The sequence below is a fragment of the Pholis gunnellus genome (genome assembly GCF_910591455.1).
Source record: "Pholis gunnellus genome assembly, chromosome: 13".
Taxonomy (NCBI): Eukaryota; Metazoa; Chordata; class Actinopteri; order Perciformes; family Pholidae; genus Pholis; species Pholis gunnellus.
In genome coordinates, this window is record NC_136540.1 from 11,594,636 (window position 1) to 11,620,333 (window position 25,698).

Below are 25,698 nucleotides of genomic sequence, written 5' to 3' on the forward strand. Positions count from 1 at the left end.
TCCTTCACCTGCTAATACCAAACTGCCAGCAGTGCGGGGCCCCTGCCCCCCTATGTGCTGCTCTGGGGCCCCTCAATCATTTCCTTAAAATGTGTCTGGAAGGGCAGTGGATGGTTATTATTATCATGAACAAATTATGATTAATCACTATAATAACAACAATATCAGATAAAGATATTCAAGCAATACTAAGTATCGTGTGGTGCCACATCCTTCTGAAGAGGTGACTAATACTATAACATCATGCAGCAGATAGTCTAAAGGAGATTACATCAGAGACTATAGCGTCCATATAGGGTCAATACTGACCTTTGGTTCACTGGTTAGCAATTATGGTCTGCTGCTTCTCCTGGTTAAGGGAAGACTGGAGAGTGGAAGCTATGAGCTAAATGATTATCCTGACATAAATCTTCGCTGTGGTAATTTCCAACGCAGTGTATTATATTTCTCAGTCCTAAAGGGGCATTTCCTTTTCTCCCCTAATGTCACACCAGAGGAGAACTAAATTTGCACAAAGGCCCCTCAGGTCAGCACTAAGAGGTCATTATCTGCCAAATGGTCCTCAGTTCAGCCCATGATTGTCCTCTCGGCCCAAACGCACCTTGTCAATGGAGTGCTGTTTGGACCAAATACCTGTGTCCGTATATGGCCAGGACAAAATATCCTGAAAGAGGCCCTCAGGTTATCCCCATGGTCATTAAAAGATAATATAAAATAGGGCCACACCTTTTATTCTAGCATTGAACACATGTGATGAATAAACAGCTGGTTTCTCCAAGCTCCATTGTTTCATTTCCCTGTGTCTTTTTTGATATAGTTATGGCTTTATGGACTGAGAAGGAATAAGTGCATGAAGCCTATATGAAGCTTATATATTGATAGTTTTAATATTATCATTAGTGCATGGATACTATGTATTTTATTACTTGTAATTTCATGGCCGAAGAAAGGATTTGTCAAAAATATACTGCACATCTACACTTTTTGTATATTATCAGACGTAATATTCATGCAAATGATTAAATCAGATGTGTTATTGGTGATATTATGTTGTATTGTATGATCTGGGGATGATTTCCACCAGATTGCTTCTGTCATCAGTCAAATGATTGATGATGAAGCTAATTGAGGGTAATTTAAAGTAATTTTATTCCAAATAAATAAAAATGTTAAGGGTGTAAGAACCAGAAATAAGCTTATTTTCAGTGGAAACTTGGAACTGGATTTAAACTCCCAAGACCTGGTTAAACTTCAGTACGTAGGCTGTTACATTTGAGAAAACCCTACTGCCATAGGTGACCACAGCTCATGTGGGAACATAAGGGGGAGCGCACTACTTTGTAAGCACAATAACAATTTGACAACACACCTAAATAAACTCCAAATTGCCCACGAGAAAGAGTGGCTTGACTCCTCCATGCATATGCACGAGCAGAGAGACAGACTCGTTTATTAGTTTGCGGACTGAGCCCCACCGAGCAGGCGTCCTCTCTGCAGAGCTCCAGTCGGATGTCTCGCCTCTTCACAGCTCCGTGTTGTTGCACTAATCAATAGTCGTCGCAACCAGAACATGGTGAAGCAGTAGCATGACACACGTTGTAAGTTACCGTTTCAGCTTAAAGTGTTAAGCTATGTGCATGCAGTGCGGTTTAATAATAATAATCAGCTGTGTGCGGTCAGCCGGTGCTTTTTGTGGCGCTACAGAAGGAACACATTAAGACTGTTATGTTAGCTTAGCGTTAGCTAAGAGAGTCACTGTGTGACATCCACAGTTAGCAGATGTTAGCGGTTAGATGGAGGGTTGTTGCGTCTGTGTGGGTCAGTGAGGTTTATCGGGATATAATGGTCGACGTGGAAGTATCCGCTCTATGCAACGTTGCTCCTCTAAAGGTTAACGCTCGAGTGAGCTAAGCTAAACATTAATGTTAGCTAACGTTAGCTAAGTGTAGCCCAGGCCTTTTAAACACCGTGTGTGTGTGTGTGTGTGTGTGTGTGTGCTACAAACTGACCAAAAACAACGCGTGCGTTACCTCAAAGGACTCCCAGGACATGTGTTGAATGCTATAACGTTTACAATATATATACTATAGTGGAGTACATCTGCCTCTGGCCATATGTTTGAGCAGTTTGCAGTGAATGTGGGGAGTGAATGTTGCTAGATTTAGCTCAGTGTTGGTCAAATGTGCACAGTTTAAGTTTTGAAAGAAGGCTATATATGATACAAAACTCAGAGGACCAGGGACGTGTCTTACTATTTATTGTTCTTCACTGTGCAGTTTGTGCTCACACCACAAACGATGTCTGACTCCATTGATACATAAAACAGGATTAGAGTCATTTAAACACCAAATAGGCTAATTTTTAACTACCAAAGGCTGTTGGAGGTAGAATAACAAAAGGAAAGGGGATTTTGTTGGCTTTAACAGAGACGTCACTGTCGTTGTTTTGTATTTTAGACAGTGAATTATTAAATTAATTTAACTGGTATAGATGTAGCATCTTTACATTTTGACTTTATTCATTTGTTATTGTTATTTGTGCAGTTCGAGCATGGCAGATAGAAAAGGAAAACCTGTCACTCAGATCAAAACACTCACAAAGAAAGAACAAGAAGAGCTCAAGAAAAAGGTACGGAGGTTTGGGGATGTTGTAATATTTGATATAGAGAACTGATCACCAAAATCAGAATTATGAATGAGATCAACAGTGAACTAAGATTGTATTGTACATGTTTCTGTGCGACTTTCTAGGAGGAAGAAAAAGCAGCGGACGTGTTTGAAGAATTCTTGGCGTCGTTTGAGACCAACGAGAAAAGCGGAGTGAAAACTTTTGTCCGTGGGGGGATTGTAAATGCAACTAAAGGTCAGTGGCTAAGACTGCGCAATTCTGTCACTTTTTCTGCGTGGTATGTCCGGACAAATAGGAATCAGTTATCTGTTCCAGTAATGAATTACCTGGAAAGATAACTGAACATAGTTATTTAAAGACTATCAGGCTGACTCGGCAGTGAAATAAATCACCGTCTTGAATTAGGACCCATGTCTTTTGAACGGCTTAACAATATTCATCGACTCTGCGGTCCCAAAGTCGGCAGTCCATTACCGCTTTAATGTAACAAATAAGTCTCTTCCAACACTGAACAGTTCTTCAACTTACTGTTACACATGGAGACATTGCAATCACAGCAGCAGGACTGAGCCGCTCAGATCCTTGATGTAGTCTTGGTCTGAAGACCACCTTTTGAAGGTCTCATCTAGGAATCCACTGCTTCTTTACACGGTCTTGTCTCAGACAAAGAGGACTCTGGATTTTAACACCACTACTGTGGGGGATATCACTACATTGTCTGATTTATCTGTTGACATCATAACTGTGATTGCTCGAAGAAAACAAATCAACATTCTCACACCAAAAAAAACTCACCTGTGCAATGCCTTTTGATTATCTTATCGAGGCATTTATCATGTTATACATACACACACGTACAATATGGCAATAAAGGAGGTAAATGAAGAGTGATCTTCATTTCTTTTCTGTGGGTGTTTTTATGTGAATGTGGATCTTTCAGGTCAGTTAGAGGAGTTATAGTTTTGCACACCTGAATAAGTGTTGGATAGTCGGTATGCAATGATCGCTTTGATTACTTTTGTGCAGAGGAGGAAGCAGCAGAGGTCAAGAAAAATAAGCTGTATCGACCTGCTGGCAAGTTTGTCCCCGTGTCCCAGCATGCCTCACCAGTATCGTCTGCTGACAGCAAAAAGTCTGTAAGTTTGGACTCCGATGTTTGTATAAAGGTATAATTTACTGAATTTGAGTAAGAATGAAAACTCACTATTAACATGTATCTTTAAATGTTGCTGACATTGGCTACTTGTTTGATTAACAGACATATAAAAAAAAGACCGAAGAAAAGAAGAAGAGTAATCTCGAACTCTTCAAAGAAGAACTTAAGCTGTAAGTCTTTTTTGTGCCTAGCATCATGTTTCAGTTCAATAAGTTGATATCTTTTTGGCATATATAAGTCTATAATTACGTTTTGAAAAAAAAATGCAGAATTCAAGAAGAGCGGGAGGAAAGATATAAGAGGAAGAAAAATGACTCTGGTGTTGGTGGAGGAGGATTTGGAGAACTGGACACACCATTATCAGGACGGTCGGGTAAGAATACCTCTACAAAACAGTTCTATTCGTTAAAAATCTCTAGTCTCTCAATCATGTTAACCTCAATCCTGCTTTTTCCCCCCCGACAGCCTTATACGACGACCTGACAGTGCCGACCACCACTAACCTCTACATTAGCTGCATTAGCCCAAAGGTAAAAGGAGCACACTGACTTTGACTGGCTTAGCGCCGCATAGACGTACATCTCTCACTGTTTTATGTCCCCTCCTCCTTTCAGATGAACGAGGAGATTCTCTGCAAAGAGTTTGGTAAGTATGGTCCCCTGGCCAGTGTGAAGATCATGTGGCCCCGAACGGACGAGGAGCGCTGCAGGACGTCCAACAGAGCCTTCGTGGCTTTCATGACGCGGAAAGATGCAGAGAGAGCCTTGTCTTCACTCGATGGTACAGTTGACTCTTAAAAAAAGAATAGGTTTGATTTACAGGCTGCGATAGCAGGTTTATCTAATAATAACCATTCCCCCCCCCGCCCATTGCTCTAATTACTGTGATTGTGTTTTGTAGGTAAAGTGATTATGGGGTTTGAAATGAAGCTTGGATGGGGTAAACCAGCTCGGATTCCACCCCAGCCTCTCTACACACCGGTGGGGGTGAGGGCCACGCCGCCGCCCCCATCTGGTCTCCCTTTCAACGCTCAGCCAAGAGACCGCTTCCGCAATGACTTCACCAAGCCGCTCGGCATGTCCAAAGGAGAGCTCGACAAGGTGAAGTTGTCTCTGTTCTCTGCGGCGTTTGCATGGCCACGTTGTCTCCGTAATGTGTGTTTGGCACTACAGGCTCTCATGTTTCAGTTACGAGGACTTACAGTCACGAGATTATTAAGGACGATGAGTCTTTTAGAGAAGATTTTAGAAATATGCACACCCTGAAAATGTGTTATTTGGCCGCAAGTACAAACATTTTAAAACTGCAGTGGGTTCTGCAACTGATTCAGAATAAGTCAATGTAATCTTTCATCACCAATCATTGTAAGAAGTTGTTTATTATTATGTTGCATGTTTGTTCATTCATCTAATTGATCACCTTGTTCATGCAGGGGTAAATGAATGCACTAATTCAAAGTAACATAACAGTTTGACTTTGTATAAAAAAATGTAACTATAAACCTTTTAGATAAATTAGCTTAGCTAGCATAGCTGGTTTAGCATTTTAGAAGAGTTTACTAAAGCTGTGTCACCCTCCCCTTCATTTCACTGACTATGAATGCTATCGTCGTTTTCTATGCTGTATGTATCCTGCAGTGTTTCATCTGTACAAGTACTCACTTTTTAATATTTTCACTATTTGATTTGACTTCACAAACAGACTCTGTCCGAAGCCGTAGTCAAAGTGGTTATCCCGACCGAAAGGTACACACACACTCTTCTTACTACGACTGACCAGCTGCAATAACACAAGTGTTACAGGACCCGTACAGATTCAGGCTGTTAATGCATCTGACACGAAGGACACGTAAGACTGAGGGTTCTCACTGTAGATGTCAAAGGTCCCGATGGCCTCAGATTTACATACAATGAATGCAGTTAGTATTTTTAGTATTTGCTCTTTCTAGTTGGCTCAAATACCTCCAGATAATTGATGTTGTTCCCATCATCTTATTATTATTATTATTGTTGTGAAAAGCAGTAGACTTTGTAAATGACTGTAAGAGCCATTTGATTTATAGCAACATCTTTGAGCCCTGGGTTTCCCACGGGTGGGCTGAGACACTGCAGACCGATACAGCTAGAAGGCAGATAGATTTAATATTAACCCGAGTCAGACGATGTGGATTCATGCTGGTGTCATAAATCAAACTTAAGTACTGCTTCAGGTTAGGGTAGCGAGTGTTATGAAGGTCTAGCTGCAGTGGTAGATCTGGCACAACATCAGGTAACACTGCATGAACACACTGTGTACACTGACGCTCCAGTTCAGAGAGGATTCAGGCCTGAAGCCCCAAATCCACACTAACGTCTCTGTGTCACCCTGATGCTGACTTATCATGTGCTGACTTTTTGTTCTAGTTATTATCTGGGGGGGAAAAAAAATACATTTTGAGACCATTGCGTCATTTTTATTACTTAAAAACTGGCCTGTAAATTCTCACCTGATTTTGTTGGAACTTTTATTTTACAATCGAGGTAAAATGGCTAAACTTTCCTATGATTTGGGGCGTTCATATCTTAAAACGCAAGTCAGCGAAATAGATGCTGTGATCCCCTTCCATGGACACAGTGACCCAGGAACATTAAAGTATGCTGACGCACTGTCTGCACAGAGGACAGTGACTATGCAGTTTTGCAAAGTCCCAGGGCCTGTCGCCTTTTATTATGGTCAATATTTTGTAATAAAATTGCGAACGACACCGTTGCCGGTCAACTGCGTTCAATCTGACGGTCAGCCAGCAGTTTGCATGGGCCACTAGTTCAGCGTGAAGAGGAGTTAGAGATCTCGTGCTGTGACTGACGGACGGTGTGCAAAACCCCGCTCTGATGCGCTCTTCTTCTCCCACAGGAACCTATTATTCCTCATTCACAGGATGATAGAGTTTGTGGTGCGTGAAGGCCCCGTGTTTGAAGCCGTAATTATGAACAAGGAGAAAAGCAATTCAGATTACAGGTGAGCATTACTGCACCTGGTCGCGTGTCGGTCTCCTGACCTCGTCGGGTACATGTTTGATGAGCTCATTCTTTTATCGTTTCAGGTTCCTTTTTGACAACAAAAGCCAAGATCACGTGTACTATCGCTGGAAACTGTTCTCCATCCTGCAGGTATGTTTTCACTGCAAAGCCTCGTTTCTTAAGACCTTTTAGGATTTTACCTGGAGGAAGTGAAAGCTGTTCTATACTTCACTTGTTAATCTCATTTCATGGGGAATAGCTGTCGGAGTCAGGCCCCAATTCTTTCTAGCTTTTACTCTGAAGCTGTGTATGTGAGTTTCTATTTACCCGGCCTTCGTCCTCACCACAGGGACAGTCCCCGACGGAGTGGAGGACGGCAGACTTTCGTATGTTCCGGGGAGGCTCCATGTGGAGACCCCCGATCATAAACAATTACTCTGAGAGAGATGACGACAGGGCGGATGTGGAGGAGGATGTTCCCCCCGAGGAGGAGGTGAAGAAAGGGCAGCTCAGAGCTGAGTAAGTGTGTCCAGCAGGCAGAATGACATTTATTCATGTGCTGTTTAGCTTTTGTTGAATTCACTGTAAACCTGTGTTTTTCTGTGCCATTCAGGCACAAACAGAGGCTGGAGACATTGCTTAAAGAGCTCACTCCAAGCAGAGACGATATCGCCAATGCCATGCTGTTCTGTCTTGAGCGAGCAGATGCAGCCGAGGAAGTAGTGGGACACATCACTGAATCTTTTTCCTTGCTTCAGACGCCCCTTCAGAAGAAGGCTAGTCTTCATACAAACATAGTTGCACAGAATGTCTATGTAAACTACAGCTGATTTTACTCACCATTTTATTTTTGTCCTCTTTCCCGCAGATTGCCCGATTGTATCTCGTGTCGGATATCTTGCACAATTCATGTGCCAAAGTAGCCGGTGCATCATATTATCGTAAATAGTAAGATACTTTCCCTTAAAATCCAGCGTTAACACTTTCGTCCTCTGTTATTTCTTCTCCACGTGACAGTCTTAAAGTGTTTCTTTGGGCTTTGTCTTTTCAGTTTTGAAACGAAGCTAACACAGATATTTGGAGACCTTAATGCGGCGCATAAAAACATACAAGCCCGGCTGCAGGCAGAACAGTTTAAGGTAATCATGTTTTTTTCATTTGCGTCACACAAGGACATTTACCATAATGGGACAACAAAAGGAAAGCATTTTTATTCCCTGTCTTCACAGCAAAAGGTCACGAGTTGTTTTAGAGCTTGGGAAGACTGGGCCATATACCCGGAGCCTTATTTAATCCACCTTCAAAACATCTTTCTGGGATTCGCCAAAGCAGTGGAGGAGCTGAAAGAGACGGCAGAGGTGACTTGGAATATTTATCTTCTCATTACAGACGTTCTTGCCTTTTTTCTAACAACATTTCAACAAATCAGACAGCTGTTCATATTGAACACAAAGAAGATGCACACTCACGAACAGTACAAACAGTATGTCCTCTTGTCTGTCTCCTTGCAGGAAGTATCCTCCTTTATCGACGGTGCCCCGATGGACCACGCACCCATAGACAGGTTGCCTTCGCACAGAGCTCCTGTGGATGACCTCGATGGCTGCCCCTTAGGCTGGGACCCTCTGGATGGCGTCCCTGTTGATGACATAGACGGTGTTCCTTTAGGAGTTGCCATCGATGACATTGATGGAATGCCCCGTGAGTCCACACGCATATCAAAAATCACATCTTTCAACCAGAAGTCCACCGTTTTCCTGTTCTTGTTGTCAATTAATCGATACGCAATCAATCCACCCTCTCGCGGGTTGTTGTCGTCGGCTGAGTGAGCACTCAGATCTCCATGAGTACAGAAAAGGGATTAATAAAGCCATCAACTATAATCTGTCTCTTTTTTCCCCTCAGTGGAGGAGAGCAGTGTTCCTCTCTCCAGAGTGCCTTTGTCTAAGTGGGAGAAGACGGCTGACACTGGGACATTTTCTCAAGGTAACGCAGGAAAAGATTCACTCATATATCACATCAATCCCCCCCCCCTCTTGCTCATCTTTCTCCTTTCTCTCTCAGCCAAGACTGAGTCGAAGTGGGACATGGTGGTGGAGCCAAACGGTGGAGATGAAGTGAATGTAAGGTAAGGCCTCCGTGGTTGGTATCAATGCATCATGCGTCTTTATTTGCGAGAAGCATACACCCTGTGTACATAAACCCTCACATGGTATGGAAATGTATTGTTCTTCCCCCCCCCCCCCCCTCTCTCGGTGACAGTGTCCACTCACAGGATGGAGATGAAGACTCACAGAGTGACAGTAGCGATGACTCCGGCAGATTGTCCAAGTATGAGAGCGCAGACTTCCAGAGCACCCTGAAAAGTTTTCAAATGTCTGAGAGCAAAAGGAAACGGTTGAGAGAGCTGGAGGCAAGTCCACATTTGATCTATTTTTTTATTTATTTACATATAGAAACGTCTGCTTTTATAGAAAAAATGTTGTTGTCGTCCTGTAGTTTTTGCTGTGATTCAACCCAACCACTTCATGCCACTTCAGTAACCTGTTTAACTCAGGAAGGATGACGCTATACATAAATGATAGTTGGATAAATATGCAGAACTGACTAGATGTGTCTTGACACAGGTAAAGGTCATGAAGACCCAAGACGAGTTGGAATCCGGCAAGAGGCCGAGGAAGTCTGGAATGAGCATACAACAACAAGTGGAGCACTACAGGAACAAACTGCTGCAGAAGGTGGAATACTGGATACTTTTAAATTCATATTGAATGTTTGATTTTATCTTTCAGAAAATAGGAGTCCTGAATTATAAAGGCAGTTAATGATGCACGGTTATTATACAGTATACAGCCAGTGTTTGTTTGGCTGTAAAGGGTCTCTAAAGCAAGAAATGCAACCATCACTGATATGTAATAGAAATATTTCTTTAATCAAGAACAGTGTGGGGCAAAAATGTACAGAACATTAAAATTAGACTATGAAATTAGTCAATTGGCACAGTAAAAAAAAAACAGTGTTACTGATGCAAAGCACTCAAAATCAGACACAGGCCATGTGTAGCTGCAGAGCCACGGGGCGAGCAGCTTCAGATCTGCAGATTTAGTACGATGTGAGCCAGCTACAGGAAAGGAGTCAAGCTAAAGTTGCAATTGATGGCTTGTTCACTCCAGCAGAGTCTCTGTTGAATAACTAAGAACTGTTTACTATGTGCATTTTGCTGCTAATATTTTTGGCCACACAGAGAAAACAGCATCTATTAAAAGAAACTCGTCTCTGCCTGTAGGTGGATGTTGATATGAACTGGTACACATCTGCAGATCTGTAGTAGTTATGTTAATAGGTGGAATAGTTGAGCACTGGTCTGACGTCGACAAAGCAGCTGCACATTGTGGAGAACCGGCAGGCGATTATGAGTGTGTTTGTGAGTTTCAAGCAGGTTCCATGTCGTGTTTTGCGTCTCAACAGGTAAAGACATAGAAGCCTATATCTGACTTCTTTGGGATGTTTTATCCCGTCTGCTATAGGAGTTTGAAAAAGATGAAGAAAAGACGGAGAAAAAGTCTAAAGACAAGTCAAAGGACGACAGAAGAGACAAAGACAGGAGCAAAAGAAGTGAAGACGGGGTCAGGAGACGAGGATGGAGTCGAGATCCCGATGACCACACCCGAAAATCCAGGAGCGTCTCCCCGTTAAAGCAAGTGCAATGAGAGGTTTCTGTAGAGTGCCATTGATTATTATCCTGGAAGTCAACCTTTTTTTTTTTTTTTTTTTTAAACAGGACAAGGTCTCCCAAATGGTCCAAGCGTTCCCGATCGCCATCTCCAAACCGGAAGACGAGGAAGTCCAGGTCGCGGTCGCCGCATCGCTCCCACAAGAAGGCAAAGAAGAGCAAACATTGACTCTCAGCCCTGTCCTCCATCAGCGGGTCACACACACTGCTCTGTTCTCTTGGTCCCAACTCACACTATCCATGCAAGATTCAGCACTCTTTTTGTATGATGAAGTTTGAACACTGTAACTAATTATATATATTTTTGTTTTTATGTTTGTTTTTAAAATGATAACCCGATATGTTGCTGTAAAGTTCTGAAACTAAATAAATCACTGTTGGTGATGAATGTGTGTGTGGAGGACATGATTGGTAGGGCCAGGTATCAGAACTCTACTAAATTGTTCGATGTTAAAAAAGGTTATCAACAAACACTGTTTGTTTGGACTTTTATTGAGGATAATAGAACATTTGGTTCTGTTTACAAAAAGCTGCAAGTATGCAATATTACACACTGAATTTACAGAACTATTTCATAATGTGCTCTCATTGAACAAAACTTATAAAAAGCACTTATGAGCCAGTATTGTTTCTGAAAAATTGTAAGATACCCAGCCCTAATCATTAGGAACCATTAGTAACCGCATTCAGATTTCCCGTACCGTAGGTCTGCGGTCATCTGCTAAAATGTTATTGATAAAAATGATATTCTTTAGAGGAAAGGCTTGAAAGGCTGAATTTAGAAAAGCAATCTAGATTTCATAGGCACACATCATTTCAAACCATCTTGCTTTCAAGACAATGGTTACATCTCTCTACATAAGACACATTCAAATTTGAGAGTGACATTAGGACAGTGTCTTGCACTTAACTCATCTGAAATGTGAAAGCAAAAGAAATTAGTAAGGTGCCCGTTCTACTACCAAACAGCCTTGTAGCTAAACTCTGTAAATGAACACATACCTGAACAGACCACACACATACACTTGGCATTTCTGGCTCTTTTCTTAATGCCAAACCATTCACAGTTGCTTGGTATTAAAGATAAAAAATAGAAATGTGACAGGGAATCACACAGTGTCTGTATTATACAGTCAATTTCTTCCATTGTAGAGTCCCTGTTCTCCCGAAGAAGCTACAGAAGGCTCTTTGTCTCGGAGCAATAACCATTAGGTAGTTGGGTGACAGGCCGTCCTTCGTCTTTAGGACGGACAGGACCGGGTGCGGGTGAGCGGACAACATCAGAAGTGCTCAGTACTTTTTAACGTTGATGAAAACCTTGATGGCTCCAGTGAAGTCGGCGGAGAGTAGAACCTCCGTGTGATCCGTCTTTAGGGCTCCTGCGAACGACAACACTATTTTATAACACTGATGTCCCTTGATGTCACGAAAACTGTGCGTGTGTTACTCGAAATGTACCTGAGGGTATCGTTTCAGAGTCTGTGGAGTCCAGGCTCTTGCACTCTGCTTCTGGTTTGTCTGCTCCAGCTTCTTGTGGAACAATAAGGCCTGGGTGCGGTGCAAAAATTGCTGAGGTGACTACTGCGTTGTGTGCTGAAAGACAAGTCTCCGTTTTAGTATCCGTTCAATCAACGGGAACAAATCAATAAAGACAAGTGGTTAGCATTACAATGAATGATGTTCGTCATTCACCACAGAGCATGGTTACCTTTAATTCCTTCCCAGAAGTCATTGCGGTCCCGCCGTACGGAAGTGAATTTGCTCAGGTCGTGGTAAGTGCTCCAGATGTACACGTACTTATCCTCTGAGCCACTGACTATGAAGGAGTAGTCGTGACTGGAGGAAGATAATCAAGGTAAGTCACGGTGCAGTGCGACATAAAAACAAGACTCAACTGTTACCGCTGCTAGTCAAAGATGGGCCCTCCTCACCTGAAGCTCGCCTTGATCTGGCTGCTGCTGTTGACGTAACCTTTGTATTTCATGGATAAAGACAAGTCCCTCAGGTCATAAAGGCGAATGCGGGAATCATTTGAGGTCACCAAAATCTATCACGGTGATGGGGGGAGAAGATGTGTCATTTAGAAGTCTGACAGACGTGCCTCATTATGGGGACATGAGACATCCCCGCAGATGTATTTGCAGCGGAGATCAGATGTTACCTTATTCTCTCCAGGTAGAGGCTCAATGCCAGTGATTTTTCGCCCAACTTTGTTCCGGCCTCTGGTGGACCTCACGTGAATTTGAGTGTGGTATTTAAGACGCTACGGGATGCGCAAACAGAAGAATACATTTAACCTGGAACAAATGCTGTCATGACAAAAACAATAACATTGAAAGCACGTCGCAGCAGCTGGGTACCTCGGTGTCATAGAAGATGCATCGGCCATCGTAGGTGCCGATGACGGCGTACTTCCCATTTTGGCAGAAGTTAGCTGCCGTGATGAGGCGTGTCTGGCCGTCCACCTCATTCCACAACGCCACCTTTTTGTCCGGAATGTTCCAGAGCCGGAGCTTTCCATCCAGAGAGCCACTTAAAAAGTACCTGTCATCCTGGGAAACAAGAAGCACGCGTTACTATAAATACAATCAGAGGGGGGGGGGGCCAAATTAATAGATGTGTGATGAAAATAACTTACTCTGGGGTGGAAAGCAATGGCTGTGACAAAATCAATGTGCTGAAAGCAGCAGAGACACTCTCTCCTGGATATGTGCCACAATCTGACCGTTTTATCCATGGAAGAGGAGAGGAGGAAGAAGTTCTGGATTGACACACAAATGAAAAGTAAGAGGAGAGTATAAACCAGTAGTGTCTAAAGTGTGCGGAGAGGAGAGATTAAAGGATAGAAGAGTTGGCAGTAAGACATCACCTTTGACCAAGACAAGTCCAATAGATCCGCCGTATGACCTTTATACTTGCAGAAGGGGACTTGACGGAAAGGGGCGTTCCTATTATCTTCTGTGTCTGGGTCCTCTGGAGCACAACTTGCCTATGGCGAGAGAACAATCTGTTAAAGAGTCTCAAGACTGTACAATATACAGCATTGCAATATTTAGACTATTACTAAATAATAATAATACTTTCTGGAAACGGTTAATGTCACTCACCCCGTGATCGTCAGATTTAGAGGAGCATAAACTTTCCTGAGAAGGAGACGGTGAAACCCGACCTGGACGAACAAAATCAGACTCTTTACTGGAGCCAAAGCTGAGCATTTAAGTTGAAATAATAGATCATCATTCAACAACAAACAAAAGAATCGGGAGATGCCGATGAGGTTACCTTCGGTGTTGTACTTTAATCTCATGTTATTGAAGTAGTCAAAGGCGATCTTTAAGACCCAGATGCGAACCACGTTGTCTTGGCCCGCGGTCGCCAGCAGCCTCCCGCAGTGAGAGAACTTCATCGTCCAAACGGCCCCCTGAGGAAGAGACAACGGACGCCGTCACACCCAGCATCCGTTGGTGCACGTCTTCTCTTAAACAGCTCCGATGCTCTTACCATGTGCTCTCCACTCAGGTCCTGCACGACTTTAATCTGATCAAAGTCAAAGGGCCCCTTGAAGCTGTGCGCTGCCTTGAACTTGGCTTGCCGGGTGTAAGGCATGCCCTCATCGTCACTTGATGACGGATCGTCCTGGTCTGTATGGAACACTGAGCCCACCCGAAAACGAAAAAGAAATCACAACTCGGGTTATCAAGACCTTTGCAGCAGCTGGAGGAAAAATATTTCACAAGCGGAAATCTAACCAACGGTACAAATACTTAAAATGCTTCTTTCACCTTCATCGCGCACACTTTTCACTTTGTTGACCGCCTTCTCTCCGTATTCCTCGGCGAAATGCTTGGCCTTCTTAACCGACTTGCCCAGAAACTTTTTAAACTGTGTTCTGGTTATATGAAATAAGGCACAAAGCAAAAATATTAGATTATATATTTGATCATGTGGCTAAAAGGGGACGAAGATAAATCCCAGCAACCAGGAACTTCCTTACGTTTTCTGTTTTAGTTTTCCTCCATCTGTGTCTGCCAGCGGAGCCTGAGCCTTGTCATCGTCATCCGACTGTGCTGCATCATTCCTGAGAGGAAACAATATAACAGATCTACTTCCTCTAGAAATTCTACCGTTTGTTTTAACGTGATTGGTGCCAAATTTAACAATACTGCAGCGAATACAGACAAACTTACGTAATGTACTCCTTGGTCCTCCTCATGATGTGCAGCGTGAGCGGGTTGATCCCCGCAGGAAGTTTCTCTTCTGCCTGGATTAAAGGGATCTCTTCCCCAGTGTCCAAATTCTTGATCATCACACTGGCCAGAATTTCCTGTTTTAAGATAACACACAAGTTCACATTTTGGGAATGAAAAGGGTTGGTTGTAAGGAATGTGCGAGAGGGTTGGGTCGTGCTGAATAGAAATGCAATAAAAACAAACAGAGAGGCGCTCTTACTTCATCTGTCAGTTCTCTACCAGAGTCGGAACGTGGACGCTGAGGGCCTGGAGTTTGTCCTCCATCATGAGATGAGGCCTGTTCATCCTCATTTTCCTACAAAAGAATCAAAGCATGCACCGGAGCAATAGATAAGCAAACGCCTGCATCATATACTTTTTCCATTTTTGAGCATCTCCGGTCCACAGCCTCACTGACCTTTGCCGTCACTACTTTGTCCCCGCTGGTAGCACTGGCCAGATCCAAGGAATGCTGCAGCTCTTTGGTTAGACTCCTCACTGTGCTGCTGGGAGACACCAGGCCTGAGGGCTCCAGAACATCACCGCTGACTGCAGACACTGGACAATCGTACGACACAAAACACTTCATCTGAAAAACCTTCTACTATCCTGTTTGCTCTGCACGGGAACGCAGCAGTTCGACACTGTCGTTTTGCTAGAACGGCTATAAAAGAGATGGCGTCTCCACACACGCTATTGCTCTAAAGGCTGTACTTTACAGCAATGTCACTTCTAAGAAAGTAACTAACCAAGTGATGTCTAACAGGTTGAATTCAACATTTACACAACATTTTGAATCAAAGAAACAATCATCAACTTGAGCTATTCTCTCTACCTTCCAGTCCAATTGGCCTCAGACACTCCTGGGACTTCTTGGAGGGTAGACTCTGCCAAGCAGGTGGAGGCGGTCTCGGTGGAGGACCTCCGCCTGGAGGGGGCGGGCGCGAGGGAGGAGGCTTCTTGGTGCTTGCTACAATGTCTGGTTCCGCTGTTATTTGCCGCGGGGGTTTCGTAGGCCCAGAGGAGTCCGAGTCGGCCGGCCTGTCCGCGAACGGGACCTGGTCTAAGATGTCTGCAGGTCTCTGCTCCTGCTCCCCATCCAGCTGAATGAGTCCTACGGTATTGGTGATGTCCGGGGGCTGAAAAAACGATGGCCCTGGGAGATCCGTGGGTTCAGAGGCAGGTGAAGAGCACGCTCCGTTCGTCGCTGCGCTTTCATGTTCTTCCTCTGGCCTCTCGACAAGATGGGGTTCGACAGCTGGCGCTGCGACCTCCACGGGAACTTCATGAGCATTATTCTCTTCCGTTGGCTCCGGTTCTGCTCTCGCATCGACTTGTAGCTGATCTAACAGTTGAGCCACCTCACCTACACTTCCCTTTTGACTCTCCTCAATGATGCTGTCAATGATCTATAAGGAATAGAACAGTTAACTTAACAACACGGCAATTATAATGCAAGTTCCCATGTCCAGCTCAACTACAACAGATATATCTTATTGGCTGTACGTGTGCCTTTTCTTAGTAGTTAAAAAAAAAAAAAAAGTTGAAGCTAGAGCTATATCCACATAACAACCTGGAGGGTACAGCAAAGGACGCACTGCAGGAAATGCCATTTATAAAAGCATACCATCAATGATATCACTTTTCAAAATATGAGAATGTGCTGAAACTCCATTATCTTTGATCTTTCCATTTCATCACAGTCATCTTGTGCGGGACAAGAGAAACACTCACCAGTAGGGAATCGTCTTGCTGAGTCTCAGATGCAGCCACTCCGCAGCTCACATCTTGTGCTGCGTTCACTGACCTCTGTACAAACTGTCCAGAAACCAGAAAAACGACCATCAACAGATACACTTTGGAAATAACAAGAGCCACACGTCAGCTTTGATCACACATTTCTATAAAATGACTAAAACTCTAATAACCAGCTAACTGTTAATTGAACTTTTATTCTTTTGATGCAACTGCTTGCTATGAGGATGAACTCTGTGACTGAAAGTAACTTCATGGATCCTCACACTGATTCCATCTATGCATGAAACACTGCCCCGCGGTGCAATTTCCTTTTGCTGCAAAAATCAATGTTTTCAGTCAGATTTGCTGATTTCAGGCACAGGGCTGTGAGCAAGGTTCACTCCAGGGTCCAATCCCACACCAGCAGATAAAGTAGCTTATAAAGTAGAGACATTTGAAATGTAGTTGTGACTGTCTGTGTGGAGAAGGCAGGCAGAGCATCAAGGCCAGATGATACCTTTACATTTTCCTCGCTGTCAACAGGGAGACGCCAGTTCACCAATGTAAGTGGCAGATGTCACGGCTGAGGGTTGAGTATTAGCAGTCAATGACTCATCGCTAAACAGCCTGTGTTAATGTTTTCACGAAGGGTACCAATATCTTTCCCTGAAGTCACTTAAGACGGTCGTCATTTCAAGCACTGCAGTCACCTCTAGATAGTTAACCACAGTGTACTGCTTTAGTAGGTTTTAGGTCCAATAGCCATTGTTAAAATACCCAGATTCAAATAAAGTCCAATTCTAATTAACTCTCTATTTTAACAAGCAAGGTAAGCAAACAGGTGGTCATTTTGCTAAGGAACAACTGCTATCAAACAGAAGTATAACACAACTAGTAACAAACTACCTCAACAGATTCAATAAGGGATTCTAAAGGAATATAATACAAGTTAATTGAACCCTAACACTATGTATTAACTACCTCCACTTCTCTTTCCAGCCTTGGTAACATTCAGACTAAGCGACTCAGCAGATACGGCCTTGATTAAACAGTGGCTGGGCTTAGATAAACATACCTGAGGTGAAGGAATGACGAACTTTGTAGGTGACCTAAAAACCACAAAAAAGGGATACAGTGTAAAAAGATAATGAGGGTCAATGTCTAAAACACAACGTGCTAAAACAAATCTAATCTGAAACCAAACGTGTTGTTGTTGTTGTATCTTTCCCCCTTGAGCAGTTAGATGTATGTGTGTGTGAATTATAACTCTTTTTTCCCCCAAAAAAGTAAAACAGATGTTCAGACTTCTTCAATCATTAAACAAACCAAAAAAAGCCTAAATTGCCACACATTTGCACGTGCTGTTAAGTGAATAATGCACAGGATGGATATTGACATGGTGGCCTCAACTATTGATTTTTACTCTGAACGAACAAACAAAAATGGAGATAAAGTCCAAGAGGCAAAGTAGCAGTTAAATCTTAGGAGTAGTTTATATAAATGCATCTTAAATTGATAGCATTTCCTAACAATATTATGAAAACATGGCAATGTTTTAAAAAGCTAAAACCACAAGTTCCCAAAAATGTCAACCTGCTGTATCTTTCTGATGCTACAATAAACAACGTTTTTAAATGGAAATGGTCGATTTGATCTCTGGAATAACACCACGTGACTTGAGTATTGCGGTTGACTCTCTCTGCACTGACACAACATTATTATAGTTTAACACAATACTGGCTGGATGTAGCTCATCTCTGCCTATAGAGATGAGCATTTAGCCATTTTAACGTTAAGTTTGTTAGCTGTCATTGCTAAGTTGGATAGGTGCGGATGCCACTAGATGAGATAATCAGAAACACGTGTGCATTGGTCACTCTTATGCGAAGTAATAGTATTAAAAAAATGTGTTTCCTTACACTTTGGGAGACGGAGTCAAATGAACGTCCTCGGGAGCATCATAGAATTCCTCGGTGTCACTTGTATCTGACGCCATGCTAACATGAATGTAGCTCACAAGCTAAGTCAACTTCAGTCGCCAGGCAGCTGTCTAGAAGCCTAACCTGCGAGTGTTACGTGTTACACACACATGCACTTGTTCCTCTATACACGGCCTTCTCTATATATCTATGTTATAGTGTAAATGGCTTGGCCCAGCCTTCCTGTCCAACGTCACTCCATAACTGTTACAGATGAGCCAAAATGCTAGGCTAACAACTCTAATCTGTTCGTTCGACTCACCAACGCCTACTGCTAAACTAGCTTTCTATCCTCCTATACATCTGTCGTTCACAGCACAGTAGCTTCCATTAAATCGGACATCGACGAGTGCGTTTTTTTTACAACCGCATACTCTCTCGGTCAGCTGTCAAGCTAACGGGGCCAATGAGCCGCGTCATAAACAAACCAGAAACACACACAAAAAAAAAATACATCTAACGAACGAGGTGAGTCAAAGGGCGGGGCCCAGCCGCTCTTCTTCTTCTACGTTACTATTATGGCAGTTGGGGGATGAGGTTGACACATTACTGCCCCCTACGGGACTTGTTGAAGAACAGCACGTCACAGAAAAGGGGAAAAAACAGGGAGGGGTTGTAGTTTGTACTTTGCAAAAGGCTGTCAAAACGTCCTTAAGGATGAGAAGCTAATCTTGGTTGTTTTTAGTCTGGTTAAATCTTTGCACTACTGTTTAGTTAGTTAATTTAATATTATTCTATTTCACTTTATATATTGTGCATTTTTATACTCAATATTTTTTTTCTATCCATCCATCCATCTATCTATCTAATCACCAAAATCAGTGCAGCCTAGAGCATCACTGGTCCTGGATTTTGAGACAAATACCAATATAGATATTTGACAATATAAGAAATCCAGAACATAGACATTTCACTCACAATGATAACCAAAACCTTTTTTTTTTTTATTGAAAAATCATGCAGAAATAACTGATTCTGGAATGTGTGTGTGAATCTTTAATTATAAACTTAAATTATCCAACAACATTTCATTACATGGTACTGTATACCAGTTGGATGGTTCATTAACAGCCAGCGCAACTCATGAGGTGAGAATTGGTTGGTAAAATATGCGCATAAATTAGCAGCTGCAGGTCCCATTCATTTACACATAACATAGGCAGGCACTTAGAACTGTAGAGCCGTCAACAGTTAATCAAAATTATCATTGAATTTGAAGTCTGTTCCAAAGTGCTCTTTGTTCCAGATCAATGCATCAGTTGATAAATAATGAGCTTGCAATTTCATTGATGATTGGAGAGGACAAAAAGGTGGCAGTGGTAGATGAGTGATTATTGAAATCGTCTCAGTGCATTTTAATGATGCATTTGGTAAAAAAATGTTTGGGCCATATTGTAGACTTGCATTCATATTATCAAGCATGCATAGAATATGAATTGCAAAAATAATTACTGTTGTGCTTTAAGCTTTTTATCCTCAAACATGTTTAAATGGTTGCAACTAAACCCCAAAGTCAGTGTGTTTTGCATCATAAGATTGATTTTTGATTGGTAGGCTTTAATAAACATCTAACAATTCACCTTACAGGAGTATTTCAAAAATATAGTGTTGACTCTCGATAAATCGTTTCTTCAACTTTTGATTATTAATCAATTAATAATAATAATAATAATAAAAAATGAAAATAAACAGTCTAAGGATCTTGAAACTTCAGTAGCATTAAACAGCATTCAAAGGAAAACATATTATTAAATAAATAAATGTGGTATGTTTGTCTGTCTCCTTTGTTGAGGAAGCTTCTGAGTGTGGAGATAAGGATGACGTGTGTGTGTATTTGTGTGTGGGACACACAAATCAAATTCAAGTAGGGACTTTGTCAATACTTGAATGTGAGAGCAGGAGATAAAGACCTAAGCGTCAGCACTTGTGGTGATAATAGAAAAAGTAGAGTAAAGGGAGTTAGCAATGTATGTTGACTGTAATAAAGCCTAACAACCACTGTGCAGTTAATGTAGAATTGTTTTCCCTAAATCAATTTCATATTAAACCAAAGTCATACTTCTGCCTTATTTTCTTATATATTTTTAATTACCACATGCACATCACTAGGGGCTCTTCATTAAAGCCCTGCTTTGCGTCAAAGACACTGTGAGTCCTTGTTACTTTTCTTAAGATGATGTTTCCAGTGTTTTCATACTAGTAGGAGAGCCTATAGTTTTCCTTGTAACTAATCTCGGGCGTTTTATGGACACATCAGACCTCCATAATCAAATTAACCGTCTTTTTTCCAAGTAAAGCAAGCACAGACATTTGTTTCAGGGCATGAACGCTTCACAGAAAGACGACTCCTCTCTGGAAAAGACTTTATTTAGTAACGGAAGTTTTGAGCCAATGAGAAAAGATTGCCATACTCTTCCACCAATGGGAAGTGTGGATACTCCAGCTCTGCTAGTAAGCGACGATTTCATTGGCTAAAAATAGGAAGGAGGCTCCAAGTGGTATAAGTGGATTTGAGGGGCTTGGGAAGGAAAACAAGGACGCTAGTCAACGATATCTCGTTGTTGAAGGTATGGAATCTGCTATTTAAAAGTTTACACAGTGTATTTGAGATACGTATGGTCATTGAAATATCATATATATAGCAAGGTTGTATTAAGCTCAACAAATACCAGGTTGACAGGTAGTCACAGTCATTTGTTGGTGGTAAACCAACCAGCCTGACTAACTAATAACTAACCCAACTAACTCGTGTTAAGACCCCGGTCTTTTAGTCGTTAGTTAAGCTAACCTAGCTAGCGAACGGTGATTACCAGCTACTAACTTAACAGTCATATAGCCGGTTGTCCTGCTTCTAATGTTATCTCAAGCTAGCCAATGTTAAAGGGTTAGCTTGGCTAGTTAGCCACATAGCCTGTTCCCACTAGAGATGTAACGACTGTGTTGAGGCAACATGGCCAGAAAACTAGCAAAAGCTCCGATCTGTCAGCGTGTCTTCACGTGACAGTATAATTGTTAAAGTCTGGACTAAATAAAGACACTTTTAACGCCAGATCCTGGCAGCTGAAAGCTTCTGCTAGCAAGCAAGTGGGCTACCTCGCCGTAGACTTAGTGACATGTATCTCACTTTAGCTTTTAAAGGACTAACGTTCCACCTCGTGCCTGTCTGAGAGCTTTTTCAGAGGCAAACTGTCAACTCCTATCAGTTCTGTATCACTAAAATCAAGTCATTTTTAACATGTTTATAACAACAGGAACCAGACTAGTGAGGAAACTTTACCGTGGGCCAGTTGTCATTCTTTTAATACATCGATACATTGCTGTACGCCTTTCATTGTGTACAGCATATCAGCTGAATTTCAAAATAAAAGGAAGGTGGTTCTGTCAAAAAATTAATAAAAAAACACACTGCAGATATTTTTAGCTTCAATTAGCCTAGTTCTGTGTAAAGCAACAAGTTAGAAATATGATGCCACTGTCACATTGCAGAAGGGGATGTGGCTCAAGGAAAGCCCATTGCACCTCGCCATCAACTTCTGTGGGGCATGAATGCAAATATATTCACATTATTTTGAGTTAATCACCAAACTCCAAGAGGTAATGAGGCCACAGGTGTGTGTGAAGCTAAAGTCTGTCACACAGACCCACATGTTTGCTTTCAGGATAAACCTGAAAGTCAACTTATTCGATATTTACTGAGTCTGGTGCCTCTATTAGTGTTATTTAGAAAAATGTGACACTTTTAAAGTTGAAATTATGGTAGGCGTTGCTATTTATTTTTCCATCTCAGTTGTAGAAAATATTCATTTTGATGCTTTTTTTCACCTTCTTAAAACTGTATAACTGTAAGGTAGTTTTACTTGTGATCTGTAGTCAAATAATACTTTTGTTTCTCTGTTACAATGAGATACTGTCCAAATTAGGCAATACATTGTATGTAAAATAGTGTGCAGACTGTAACGTTTACGAAAAAGGACGTTCGGTTAAACTTGCTGATACGAAACTGACTTGCTGAATCAAAACGCGTCTTCATGTAACAGCTTTATCTTGCTTTTCTTGGGTGAAATGTAATGTTGTTTTTTTTTAGACAAAAGACTTAATTCAAATGTTAAAGAACCATTTCTTTATGTTTTTGAGGTGTGGTTTTGGCGAGGGCATGGAGCACCCTGTACACAGAGGGGAGACGATGCCCATTGGACTACATGACAGGTAATGTGCAATGTCTCATATTTCATTATTCCGCTGGCAACTGTAAAAATGTGTATTCGTGGACTTTAACTGTACACATTCTACTGCCCAAAAGTTGTTAACAGTAGCTTTAGTAGTAGCTATTTTGCAAACCCCGTAAAATTACCTATTAAAATAAATCTACTTTTGACTCAGTATTGATGGTTCATCATAATAATTCTCGAATCGTATACAGCACAGCAGGTATCTTTAGTCCTGTGAGTCGGGGCTAGGTAATGGCTTCTCCCTGGAATTGGAGTTGTTAATCAGGTAATCCCTGATTAGACTGTAAGAGCGAAAAGCACTGTGGCTGTGGCGCTCATCAACAGGGTGGAGAGCCACCGCTAAGCATCTTACCAGAGTGTCTCCCAATGTGTTTCTGTCACATTAGTTCACCTGTGGCAGTTCTTCCATGCCTGAATGGCCTTTGCATAATGATGGCAACATTTTATTACCATTTGTCAGCAATCATTCTGTCACTCAAATGTTATTGTCACAGCCCACTTTGCCTTTTTTTGGTCTACACACACTGAAATAGGGGTTTTCAACTGGGCACAGTGTTGGTGTTGGCAACATAGCGATGTTTTTACGGGCTGACAACATGTGGGAGTTTAATCTGCATAAGATAAACTGGTACGTCGTGCACTTTGTTCTCAACTTCCAACAGAATATCAGCAAAATAATGCAAAGTTATGGAATAGACTTCCACTGTGAGAGAAAATGACAGATGGGGTGACACATTTGGGCAAGTTTTTCTTCAGTTGGCTTCTGAGGAATGTTTAGTTTCACCGTGAGGAAGCTCCCGAAAAGCCGTGTGTGTTTTTGTTTGTTGCATACCTTTTCTTTTTTTTTATAGGTAACACCAAATGGTTGCATACGGATGCGTTTTTAAAATTAGACATGAAAACACTGCAGAAAGGTGCTTGCCTGATAGTTTTATGTGCGTTTGATCCAATCTGTCTCCTTTGCTCAGCGACAGGATTGTGACTGTGGAGGTGGGTGAGACACTACACCAACTGGATGAGCAGTTATGGAAATAACAGATAGTAGAATTAAACGTTGCTAGTTTACATGAAGGAAAGAAGCAGCAGTTCTCCGTCAGCTTATTGCTGTTTTCGTTATTGGCATGGAATCTCTGTCTGACATGGAAGAAGAGCATGTTTATTATGAACTTCTGTGGACTTGTGAATCCTAATGATTCTTGCTGTGTTTGTGGGTGCCATTACGTCTGTAGTAGTAATATGACCCACACTGCTGGTTTTTGTCATTAGCCAATAAGAGGGCTTTTGATTTGTGAGGTAGTTAAACTGGAATTGACTTCTTAGATACCGGTTGCCTGGGGCTTTTAGATAGTTAAAAGTGAATCTTTAAACTAACATGACCGTGTTAATGTTATTATTTATTATGGATTACATCAGACGTTGCTGTTTCTTAATCTCTTGCACAGTAATCCAACAAATCTAATTGATTTCATAAAAGTGGGGCAGGACGATAGGCATGACAACTTGTGTTTTCTGTGAGATATGAATTTTCTCTCCTTATCTGAACGTTCGGTGCAGCAGCGCTGCAGCGTCTCGTTTGCTAAAAGCCTTCTTTTTTTTACACAAGGGGTGTGTTTTAAGTGGAGAGTTGATGGAGCATCATGGTGGCCTATGGGGGTTAAGGCTCCAGTATACTCGTATGAACTGTTTCTTCTCCAGTATGACCTGACCTTGAGCCGCCACATCCCCTGTTTGAGTCTGGCCATGGAGCTTTGCTGCATCATTTAGGAAAAGTTTCTCGTACCAGAGGGGTTGCTGTAAGAGTGAATCAGAAAGTCTGGTGTGAGCTGTGTTGGTACACCTTTTGTTAACTTACACTGTCTATGAATGGCTCTACTCATGAACGCTCCAGAATAACACTCATTTATCCCTCTGTCTGTTTTATTGTTTAGCCAAAGCACAAAGCACAAAACATAGCCGAGTCCAAACATGATATGTGGAAAAAGCCTACATCTTAAGTCGAGGGATTTTTGAGCATGTCTTCAGGATTATCTGTTAATTCGCCTTAGTGGCTCTCCAAGTCTTGAAACTTGGAATACAACGGTGACAAGACATAGGATAAAAAGATAATGCATATTTTTACTCTTTTGCATTTGACTGCTGCATCCGCTAAAACATGAATGCAGTGGAAACCTCTTATAGTGGTCACGTCTGTCCAAGTCAAATTATTCTAACCATGTTATTGTCATCTAATTGACCTTTTTGTATTACAACAGTATTAACTAATGAATGGCTATTTACTGAATTGTACTGACTGTTTCAAAATACAATACAGCTGCTTCAAACGTGACGTTAATTGTTTTAAGGGGGGCTTCAACCACAGCTTTGTTCCCTGCACACATATCTTAAATAAAAAGAAATGTCTCCATACGTTGTCATGTATGAAAAGACCCCAAATGAACACTGTGAGGATTACTTAATACCCACACTTCAACGCATAGGGAATAACTGGGTACCATTGGATAGTTAAAGACTTAATAAAATTAATAAAATGACATTTTCGCACAAATCCCAAATGTCACTCAGGTTTTCTTTCCTCTTTCTCCTACTCCTTTATCTCTCCTCCATGTCTTTACATGGAGCAGAGATCCTGAACTGTAATCACAGCTCCTTTAACAAGGTGGCACTGTTGCTCAGCTGCTGGGCTTTTCATAAACCATGAAAGGGTGATGGGAAGGCTGGGCTTCTCCCCCCCACCCCCCCCACCCCCCTCCTACCACAAGACAGCCGTGAATGCAGCAGGACAAGTAGTTCGTGGTGGATGCAATCTATTGGCTTCGGTGCTGCTGCTAAAGTCACAGCCCTGACTGAAGCCCGCACTGCCTCTACCAGTGTATTTCTGTAGCTGCTGCTGCTGCTGCTCTCCCTCCTCCTTAAATGGTGTGGGCAGAGTGGGATGGAAGACTGCATCGGGAACCTTTTCATGGAAATGGTCTTTGCCGTTGGTCTTGCTGTAGCACCAGTCTGGTGAC

The 25,698-nt window shown here is 42.1% G+C and overlaps 3 protein-coding genes across 5 annotated transcripts in view; 2 read left to right on the forward strand and 1 right to left on the reverse strand.

Annotated features, from left to right (window-relative positions):
* Positions 1-1,490: 1,490 nt before the first annotated feature.
* Positions 1,491-11,678, forward strand: LOC306705056 (U2 snRNP-associated SURP motif-containing protein). Of its 2 annotated transcripts, none has more exons than XM_079171717.1 (24): positions 1,491-1,598; positions 2,544-2,628; positions 2,751-2,862; positions 3,655-3,794; positions 3,887-3,954; positions 4,054-4,157; positions 4,250-4,314; positions 4,399-4,564; positions 4,685-4,884; positions 5,486-5,529; positions 6,677-6,781; positions 6,867-6,933; positions 7,133-7,302; positions 7,397-7,559; positions 7,652-7,731; positions 7,835-7,922; positions 8,013-8,141; positions 8,295-8,484; positions 8,689-8,769; positions 8,848-8,911; positions 9,046-9,196; positions 9,411-9,521; positions 10,311-10,480; positions 10,565-11,678. In XM_079171717.1, exons 2-24 carry the CDS (start codon positions 2,551-2,553, stop codon positions 10,683-10,685), a joined length of 2,667 nt encoding a protein of 888 aa, XP_079027843.1. In that variant the 5' UTR covers positions 1,491-1,598; positions 2,544-2,550; the 3' UTR covers positions 10,686-11,678. The 2 variants fall into 2 exon arrangements, with proteins under 2 accessions (XP_079027843.1, XP_079027844.1); XM_079171718.1 differs by having other exon boundaries at positions 3,655-3,764.
* wdr44 (WD repeat domain 44) lies at positions 11,677-18,855 on the reverse strand. The gene is made up of 20 exons (XM_079171716.1): positions 18,402-18,855; positions 17,558-17,591; positions 16,480-16,563; positions 15,581-16,154; positions 15,164-15,303; positions 14,966-15,061; positions 14,704-14,840; positions 14,511-14,594; positions 14,299-14,405; positions 14,018-14,169; positions 13,799-13,937; positions 13,624-13,685; positions 13,386-13,505; positions 13,155-13,277; positions 12,877-13,068; positions 12,678-12,779; positions 12,448-12,563; positions 12,225-12,352; positions 11,975-12,109; positions 11,677-11,895 (listed from the first exon to the last, which is right to left on the reverse strand). Exons 1-20 carry the CDS (start codon positions 18,476-18,478, stop codon positions 11,807-11,809), a joined length of 2,691 nt encoding a protein of 896 aa, XP_079027842.1. The 5' UTR covers positions 18,479-18,855; the 3' UTR covers positions 11,677-11,806.
* A 2,110-nt stretch (positions 18,856-20,965) lies between these two features.
* Positions 20,966-25,698, forward strand: part of klhl13 (kelch-like family member 13) — a gene marked incomplete at its 5' end in the record, with an annotated part of 30,888 nt that continues 26,155 nt past the window's right edge. The window contains 2 exons of one of the 2 annotated variants that reach the window (XM_079172296.1): positions 20,966-21,028; positions 22,596-22,667. In XM_079172296.1, coding sequence (XP_079028422.1) covers positions 22,615-22,667 — 53 coding nt within the window. The remainder of the gene's footprint in view (positions 21,029-22,595; positions 22,668-25,698) is intronic. The other variant, XM_079172295.1, reaches the window with a different exon arrangement.

Bases quoted from the DNA above. Each gene is read 5' to 3' on its own strand.
- wdr44 (XM_079171716.1), bottom strand. From the start codon at position 18,478: ATGGCGTCAGATACAAGTGACACCGAGGAATTCTATGATGCTCCCGAG. The intron at 17,592-18,401 runs GTAAGGAAACAC...TGTGGTTTTTAG, and splicing joins TTGACTCCGTCTCCCAAAGT to GTCACCTACAAAGTTCGTCA. The intron at 14,595-14,703 runs GTAAGTTTGTCT...GTTTCCTCTCAG, and splicing joins AGGACCAAGGAGTACATTAC to GAATGATGCAGCACAGTCGG.
- LOC306705056 (XM_079171717.1), top strand. From the start codon at position 2,551: ATGGCAGATAGAAAAGGAAAACCTGTCACTCAGATCAAAACACTCACA. The intron at 4,565-4,684 runs GTACAGTTGACT...TGTGTTTTGTAG, and splicing joins AGCCTTGTCTTCACTCGATG to GTAAAGTGATTATGGGGTTT. The intron at 7,560-7,651 runs GCTAGTCTTCAT...TCTTTCCCGCAG, and splicing joins AGACGCCCCTTCAGAAGAAG to ATTGCCCGATTGTATCTCGT.